General features: G+C 42.0%; 1 protein-coding gene across 1 annotated transcript in view; it reads right to left on the bottom strand.

The window, feature by feature from the left end:
• Nucleotides 1-1,005: 1,005 nt before the first annotated feature.
• LOC147701310 (venom serine protease inhibitor-like) overlaps nt 1,006-9,451 on the bottom strand; it is a 49,592-nt gene continuing 41,146 nt past the window's right edge. The window contains exon 2 of the mRNA XM_086930031.1: nt 1,006-2,172. Within this exon, the coding sequence (XP_086786157.1) occupies nt 1,823-2,172 (350 nt within the window). The 3' untranslated portion in view covers nt 1,006-1,822. The remainder of the gene's footprint in view (nt 2,173-9,451) is intronic.

Raw genomic sequence — 9,451 nt, 5'->3', positions numbered from 1 at the left:
TGGCAAGTAGAGATCCGCAAAATGAAGTGGACTATAGGGCTAGATGTATGACCATTTCATTTTGAGAGCCCCTAATTATGATTTTTTGCGACTTAAAATTAGGGACTCACAAAATAAAATGTACAAATGTGTCTCAGAAACGTTTAGCGATTCCCAATGTGGCCGCAATTTACCTGCCTCATCAATATTCATGAGGCAGGTCAAACTTTGAGACCCATTAAGAATGGCATGTAATTACAGGGATGGGGCAGCTGGGGTAGGCAGATTACCATGCCTGGGATTGATTTTTAAATAAGCATTTTTTTTCAAATGCAGCCCGTTTTCCTCAAAGAAAAACGGGATGCATTTCAAAAATAAAAATTAGAAGCTAACTTTAAATTTTTTTAAGATCAGGCAGTGGCCGCTGGGATCACTGCTGGCTCTTAAAAAATGTTGGTGCCCATAGTTACAAAGAGAAAGGTGTGTCTCGGGGACCCCTTCCCGCTCACAAATGGGTTATCACCTCTTTCACTGAGTCAGTAATATATGAATGTTTTGCGACCCCATTCCGGTCGCAGAAGATTCATACATGACCATGTGCCTGGCTATTAGAAAGGGATGCCCTTAATGGAGCAAGGTTGCGTATGAAAAGTGACTTGCTTGTAATCAACACCCATCCAAATACCAACTCACAAACCCTATTTTGAAAGTCAGTAATAGGTTATTGAATCGCAAAATAGGGTTGGTACATGCTGACAGCCGATTTCGCGGTTGCAAACAGCCTGATTATCAGCTTTTGATTGCTAAAGTTAGTCTGGTAAATCTTGATGCCCCCTTTAGGTGGGTGCAGAGGCCATAACCAGTTTCTTGTCTGTAACTCATATTTGTGTACTGTTACCATTAGTTCAGAAAGTTGATATGCGATTAATTTAAACATAATGCATTCAAATAATTTAGCTATACAATAAACTTGTTAGAATAGTGAATAGGGTTGAGTTTGGAAGAACACAATGAACCATAAACAACTTCAAAGATAATAATACACTTTTATCGGGGCTCTAACCAAATTGAGGGCAGGGAGAAATTTAGGGTCAAAGTGGGTATTGTATTGGTTCACATTAATCGAACTGTCAGTACAAAAAGCAAATTCCATTCAAGTAACTTGATTAAAATAAATAGCAATTAAAACACTATTGGTGCAAACTATTAGCAGGGAACCACTATAGTACATCTGGATTGCTAGCAACAGTTTGGTGCCTGGAGATGATAGAGGGAGCAATCTCTATTCTGTTGGAATGTTTAAACATTGCCCATGGCCACCTATCCAAGGTTTGCACAGGAATCAGCATTGTGGGTAGTGTGGCAATTACCATATAAAGTATTTGTCCAGAGTGTGCTTTTTTCTACAGTACCGCCATTTTTCCATTTACAGATTTCATCAAGAAAATCATAATAAAATCTAACAAGGGAAAATAACAAGACTCATGTCATAATCTCTGCTTTAAATACTGAGTTCCAATTGTATGGATATTGCATAGCAATTCTTAACCAGAAGGAGTATACGACACTCTGTAATTTGCACACCCTTGCCTATAAGACAGTGCACCCCATTCAAAGGACTGACGCTCATAATTTGTCCCGACTCTAGCGATTCCCTGTATGGTGATAGTGGTCGCACCAGCTCTAGGGAGTTATATGCGCAGAAGAAGCTGCTAGACAGGCTACATACACGTGAAAGATAAGGCGCTAGATGTGCAGCTTGGCTTTTGCTCTCGGAAACCTAAAAAATCAGGGGTAATGTGCTTCCTTCTTTCACTAACCGAGCTCTCTGTAGGAATATTGTCTACTCACACTCACTTTCGGGAATACACTTGTCTTTATGCAAGACAAATCCTTTCGCACAAACACAACCAGGAGCACACATCATGACGCAGGCAATATGTTCTTGTTTGTAGTTCTCGCAGGTTCTCTGGCACTTCTTCCCACAGGGACTGAAATAGGTATTTTCTGGACAGGATTCACAATCCTGTTTCCGAACACAGTTGTGAGAACCTTCATGCTCCAGAATGTACCCGTCATCACAGACGCAGCCAGGGACGCACATCCTGTTACATGGCTCATTCTTATTTCGCTTTTCACAGGGTATTTGACAACCAGCCCCACAATCTGACATATGTTGGTTCTCAGGGCATTCTGTGGAAGAAGATAATACACGTTATTGGAAGACATATAAATACATTGAAATCCTTCAAGACAACAACAATTGCAACAACACAAACACATTTGAATCATGGAAACATTAGGAGCAAAATCTCTTCCAAATTCAGGATTAATGGAATCCCAGAAGTGCTCTTTATTGTTATGAACATATGATATCAATAATAACAGTAAATTTAACACATATGGTACAGTGATGTTAAATCTCCGTGACCCAGGTCCCTAGGTGCTTCTGAAGAGAGAAATGCATCTTCCCACATCATTTCGCAGGCATTCTTTGAACAAGGACATCCACATCAAAATTGACAAAATGTATGTTCTAATTTCAATCCATACAGCATGCCGGATGCAAAGGATTTTGCGATGGTAAACCTACTGAACTAACAGTATCACTTGGTTTTCAAAATGTATTTTTGTAATGTACGAAAGATACTTTACAATTTGCAAAAGTCAGAAAATGAGATCTTTTGAACTACAATAAATTTGGAAACGGAGCAATAGCATCATTCTTTCCCAATTTCACCTTGGAGTGCAATATTTCAGTGGTTTGCGGCTGCAGTTCTACTCAAAAACCATTGTGCCGTTACTAACACGTGAGATGAGGTAATAACTGACTTACAAATGTGGACTTGAGAATCATGGTTGCAGCCTTAAGGGTAGTAGACCAAGAAATCCACCCTGTTTCCACTCATACTGTTCTATATGAAATTGTTCTTATTTTTTTTTTAAATAGCTGAGGTTACTACAACATGGGCTGCTTGGATGTCTTTATCATTTATGCAGGAGCTAACAGAAATGTTATCCACCCTTGAATAGACTTCATTTTTTATAGGCCAGCTTTACACAATATATCTTATTTTGTATTCACTATCTAACCTACGAGTGTCGGTTATCATTTCCCTTTCTTGGTCTACTAGCTGATTAACTTCAATTGGCTGCTAAAACACAACACTAAGACTGCATCTCAACAGCAGACTATATTTACCAGAGCATACCAGAGCCTGAGCGAACAAATTATCTTGATGCTGTCTGCCACGCTCTTGACTAATTCTTCTCTATCCCACATCATACATAAATGCAGGCTTTGAACATCACTCTTAAAACATGACTGACTGAGGGGCATATTATCAACAATTTGCGATAATTATCGCAAAGCGCGCTTAGCACTGTTTTTTTATTGTTTCCTATGGCTGGATTTCATTGCCGAGATAGCGCTTTATTATGAACTCTTATCTTAGAGGCAATGCAAAATCAAGTGATAGTGGCGAAATCTACCAATAGTGCAAGAAAACAAGCAATATTTTCACTGCGCTATTGCAAAGCTTGATAATAGGCAAGTGCGGACTCAGCCTGACAATCCACCTCCCATTGACAAGATGGGTAAGTTAGGTTTCAGACAGGCATTAGTAACAAGCGATAATCGCGGTTAGCTCAACTTTTGTTATCGCTACGCGGGTCCGGGGCCAGATTGATAATAGAGGGAGGTTGTGTTAGCGACAGTATTCATGTCATTTTAGTGAGGAACGCTCACTTTGAATGTCATTGGCGATAAATATCGCTGACATGCAAAGTGGAGAAAAGACGGGAGCTACCTCAAGGAAACACCAGTTAGCGTGTTCTTGATAATAGAGCAATATATAAATCATCACTTTTTGGCCGAAAACGGTCGCTAAAGCGGCGAAATTGGGCTTGATAATAAACCCCTGAATCTCTTTGAGGTATTGCAAATCTAAAGCCAATCCACAGTACACGTTCTCTTCATTTAGCACCCAGGTTTTCTATGAAACTTGTGGCCACTATGTTTTGTTTTGTTTTTTAAATATTTTTTTATTTTCATCATTGCACAGTTCACACATTGCATTGTACATTCTCCAAAGATACATTTAAATTCATATAACGTATTACATCATACACAAAATTCATCAAAGCATCCTACCTATTACAATAAATTGATATCAACTCAAATTAATATAGCAAATGTCACATATATTCATCCAAACTTTCCTAGCCTAATCCCTCAATCCCAGGCCCTCTCTCCATCTTATAATAGGGTCCCATATCCTTAACCCTAATCTTCTCCCTTTTCTACCTTTCCGGGCGTAGATATTTTTTTCCAAATTATAAGTTGATAAAAGATTAGACAGCCAAACTTGCATTGCTGGGGGTTTTTTGTCCAGCCAAGCCCCGGCTATGCATAGCCTAAAAACTGCCATTGCAACAAAAATAAACTCCCTCTGATTAACATTAGTATCTGTGACTATCCCTAGCAATATTTCTGGGGGTTTTAAGGTAATCTGGATATTCAGAGTGGCATCAAGAAACTTCTCTATATCTTTTATCACTGTTTGTATCTGCGGGCATACAGCAAATAAGTGTATTAAGTCTGCATCAAGGGAACTACATCTTGGGCATGTAATGCCTACACTACCCCCCCATTTTGCTATCTTTGCAGGGGTGAAGTATAATGAGTAAAGGGTTTTATACTGCTGTGATTGCAGTGGTGCTGAACATAGGAGAGTTTGCCCTAAATCCAGTGACTTTTTAAACCAACTAGCCTCACCTTCCAGCTTGTCTGCCCACTTTTCACTGTACTTGTCCATATCATCTGGTTTCCCTGCTAACAAGTTTGCGTAAAAACACCGTATAGAACAGTCTACCCCTAACCTTATTTTCTCTAGTATTTCTACCTTAGTAAACCCTACGCTCCCACCCTGCTTATTCCCCAGAAAACTTCTAACCTGCAAAAATTTAAAAAGATCCATCCTATCTAATCCGAATCTGGTTATTAGCTCTGTAAATTGGAACACCCCCTCCGTATTCCTCACATCCCCAATCTGTACTATCCCCTTCTCCATCCAGCCCGCCATTGTACTGTCACCAAAAATCTGCATTGGGAGGGACATATTTTTATGCATCCTTGTATACCAATTGTATCGGCCCAGTCCAATTCTCTTCATCACTGCATTCCAAATCTTAATTGCGGCTTGGACTGGCTTGAATCTAGTTCTTTTAAAATATGCAAAGTCAATACATTTGAAGAAGGAATTCTCTACCTCCGGTCCCAACACAATGGAGTATATCCTGGATGAATCATTTGCTGTTCTAGGGTCTAAGCCGCCCCCACCTATCAGTCCCCGCATATATTGCAGTGCAGATGCCCAGTAATATAATCTGAAATCGGGCACCCCCAACCTCCCCTCTCTCTAGGCAGAGACATAAAGCGGTATGCCCTACGGGTCTTACCATGGGCCCAAATAAATCTGTTCAGCATTTTTTCAAGATCTTTAAACCATTTTATCTAAAAAAAATAACGGTATTGTCCTATAAAAGTACAAAAATGTTGGCAATATTAACATTTTTATAACGTTAGTGCAACCCACTAACGACAAATGCAGATTGTTCATTCGATCCAGATCCGACTTAACTTTTGACATCAGGGGCGCTAGATTATTCTGTACCAACGAGTCTAAATTAGCTGTGATCGCAACCCCCAGATATACCGCTGAGTCCACAACTCTTTGATCATTGAACACAATATGTTGGTTACATACTATTTGAGTTTTGGAACTATTTAGGCTGTACCCAGATATTTGCCCAAATCTTTGAGCTTCGGACTCAATTTCCCCTATGGCCATGCTGGGATTGGGTGTTAGAATAGCCACATCGTCGGCGTAGGTGAGAGTCTTTACCTCGCATCCATTCAACCTTATTGGAGGAATCCTTTCATTGCTTTCCATTTTCCTTATCAATGGATCCAGATAGAGAGCAAATAGTAATGGGGAGGATGGAAAACCCTGTCTAGTCCCTCTCTCAATCCTAACTGCTGTCGATTTACCTCTATTAACTCTAATCCATTGCGGTTATAAAACTCTTCCCCAATCCATTCCATTTTAATGTTTGCCATAAGTATTCCCAGAAGACTCTATCGAACGCCTTTTCGGCATCCAAAAAAAGTGCCGCGATAGAGTCCCCAGGACATCCGCTGCGTCAGAAGTTGTAATCACCTGCCTAATGTGTTGCGTAGTGCCTTTTCCAGGGATAAACCCATGCTGAGTATGGCTTACTAATCCCTCTATTACCTCTGCCAATCTTGTTGCTAAAATCTTGGAATAGACCTTAGTGTCTGCATTCATCAGTGTAATAGGCCTATATGACCCTGAGAGTGTTGAATTTTTCCCTTTTTTTAAGATAACAATGATATCCGCTTTCCCCCATGACTCAGGTATCTTATCCCCCTTCTGCGCCTCCAGCATGACATTAAACATTTCAATTCCCACAGCTTGATAGAATACTTTGTAAAACTCCGCCGGGAGCTGGTCTGGGCCAGCTGCTTTACCCGAAGGTAACATGCTTAATGCCGTAAGAAATTCCTCCAGAGTAAAAGGGGAGTCCAACCTATCCTTCTCTTCCTCAGATACCCTCGGAGGGATAATATCACTTAAATAGCTTCCAACCTCACTAGCTGTTCCTTCACTGCCTCTAGTATATCATTCTTCGTAAAACTGCCTAAACACTTCCCTTACTTCAGTTGTTTCAGTGACCATAATTCCATTCTTATCCATAATCTCCACAATGTCTCATGCTGCTAGTCTCTGTTTGGTGCGTACTACTAATAAGTGGCCTACCTTCTCGCTAAACTCGTAAACGGCTTCCCTCTTAGTTAGATAGTTCTCTGCTGCTTTTTTTTAGATACTTTCCGCCGCCTCCGCCCTAAGAGCCACTATTTTTAGCAGGTGTTCTTCTATTGGTGCCCTGTTTTTTAAATCCTGCGCCAATTTCTCCTCAACCCTTATCAGCTTTTGATAAACTTTGTTGATTTTAAGTTGTGTCCTTTTCTGGGCTGAAAACACATAGCTCATTGTCTCACCCCGTGCCCCAGCCTTAAAGGCATCCCACACCACTCCCACAGGGGCCGTACCTTTATTAATTTCCCAGTAGGCCCTAATCCATTCTGTCATGTAGGCCCTATAGCCTTCATCCTTCAAAAGGGCTCTATCGAATGTCCACTGCATTTCTTTTCGCCGTGCCTGGCCCAATCTAGTGGTTAAAATCAGAGGACTATGATCCGAAACAATTCGAGGTTGTTTTTCTATTTGTGCCTCTGATAACAGGGGAGATGAGATCAGGAAAAAGTCCAGTCTAACAAGTACTTTGTGGGGGGCCGAGTAGAATGTACTACCATCAATACCTGGGTTCAGCTTAACCCATGGTTCCACTAAGGAATTATTTGCCACCATATCTGACAGTGCCCTATGGGTTCTCTTTTTTCTCCCTGCATATACCCTCCCCGTCTGTACAAATGAGCTACTGGGATCATGAATATTAAAGTCTCCACAGCATATGATTGGCTCGGGCCATAGTGCCAACTCAGTATCTAAAAATTGGAAAAGATCAGGATCATCTTCTGTCGAACCATACACAGAAACTATGGTACATTTTTCTCCCTTAAATTTTATTTCCAATATTACCCACCTTCCCCACTGGTCCTCCGATTTCCTTATTACCTCTACGTCAGTGGGTCTTCCTAGTACCACCACCCCTCTATGCCTCGTCCCTTGCTTAGTATTTGCCAGTACATAGAACCCTAATTGGTCTATAAGATAACCCTTGGAAGCTTCAACATGCGTTTCTTGGAGGCAAACCAAATCCAACTTAAGAGTCCTAAGCAGTGCCGCCACTCTCAATCTTTTCCCCGAGTCATTGAGGCCGCAGATGTTAATAGTTGCAATCCTACAAGTCATTAAAATATATCATAAGTTTTGACCAACTCTGCATACCATATCCGATCTAACACTTTGCTTTGATGATGACTCCAATAGTTATTGTGTATCCTCATCCTTCTGGCTAGTACATACTGAAAAATGTGAATTCCCTGCGCTCTGAACTGTGCTTTCCTGTGCTGATTCTTACATCCTCCCTCACTTTTTTTGCATTTTTAACCCTCTTTTTACCCCCCTTTCCCCCTGCTCCCACCCTGCCCCCCCCTCTGGCTCCCTCCCCCTCTTTACTGGCAAATAGGTCCATAAGACCTATGTGTAGCCGCAATAGCTTGTGGGGATCGCTCCTATCTCCCCCCTTCACCCATCACCCTGTACAATGTATGACCCCCCCTATGTCCTCCCCTTATGTATTTTGCTATTTTGCGTGTGCTGTCCCCTTAACAATAATTCAAACAGCGGTATATCAAGGTCTAGCATCTTCCTCTAGCCATGCTTACCCCCCGCATGTACTCCTACCAAATCCCTGGAGTTTAACAGTTCTATATTTCTCAGCCCCCTTTCTGTGACTTAATCTCCTCCAAGTATTGTTGGGCCTTAATCTCGGACAGGAAGATATTTGTTCTGCCCCTTGTAACCACTTTTAGCCTTTCAGGAAATAATAGAAACGCCTCGGAGCCTAGGGCCTGGAAGGGTTTAATAAGCTGCCTAAGTCTCCATCTTCTCTCCACCGTCACGTGGCAGAAATCTGGCCTGGCGAAGAAGGTGATTCCCTCAAAGGTTCTTTTCTTGTCAGGTCTGGCCTTGTCCATTATTTCCTCCCTGAGCAGGTAATTCCCAACATAAATCAAGATAGCCCTAGGCAATGCATGTTGAGCTGCCTGCCCCTCGCCCCCTCGACCTTTTCTGATGGTAAAGGAAAATCTGTGGGCTCGTTGAATCTCTCTTTCCCACTCCCACTGTGATTCGGGGTAAGCTCCTCTTAGCAAGTTAACAACAAAGTGCATGATGTCATCCCCCTCCGCTCCTTCCGCCACGCCCAAAATGCGAATGTTATTCCGCCTCTGGCGGTTTTCGAAATTCTCCAGCTTCCATTGCAGATCACTCATCAATTTTTCCTGCTCCAGTTTGAAGGTCTGCCACCCCCTGACATCATCCTCTAGCTTCCCAGTCCGCTCCTCGACCTCAGTCACTCTCTCGACGACGCCTTCATAAAGCTTGTTAACCTTCCTGAGGGTATTCTGGATTATTTTTGTGGCTTGCCTAGCCCTTCGGCTTTGTGTCCTTGCTTCCCCTTGCATGTGTTTGAGTGTGGAGCATATCATGTCAAAGGGGGCCTGATACTGCGCTGGCATGGGGGTATTGCCTAAGGTCTGAGAATTGCCTTCCTCTAGGTAGGTCTGCGATGTTGCAGAATAGTCCCAGTCTAACTTCTTCCCTCCTGCTGAGGGTGATTCCAATACTCCTCCATGCCTTCTACCCTTTACCCTTCTCTTTTTCTGCGTGGTTTCTTTCATTGATGAGTTTGAACCAGAGCT

Source organism: Lissotriton vulgaris, chromosome 7, assembly GCF_964263255.1.
Source record: "Lissotriton vulgaris chromosome 7, aLisVul1.2, whole genome shotgun sequence".
NCBI lineage: Eukaryota > Metazoa > Chordata > Amphibia > Caudata > Salamandridae > Lissotriton > Lissotriton vulgaris.
The sequence above is the reverse complement of the archived record's forward strand: the minus strand, read 5'-3'. Positions and strand labels throughout refer to the sequence as shown.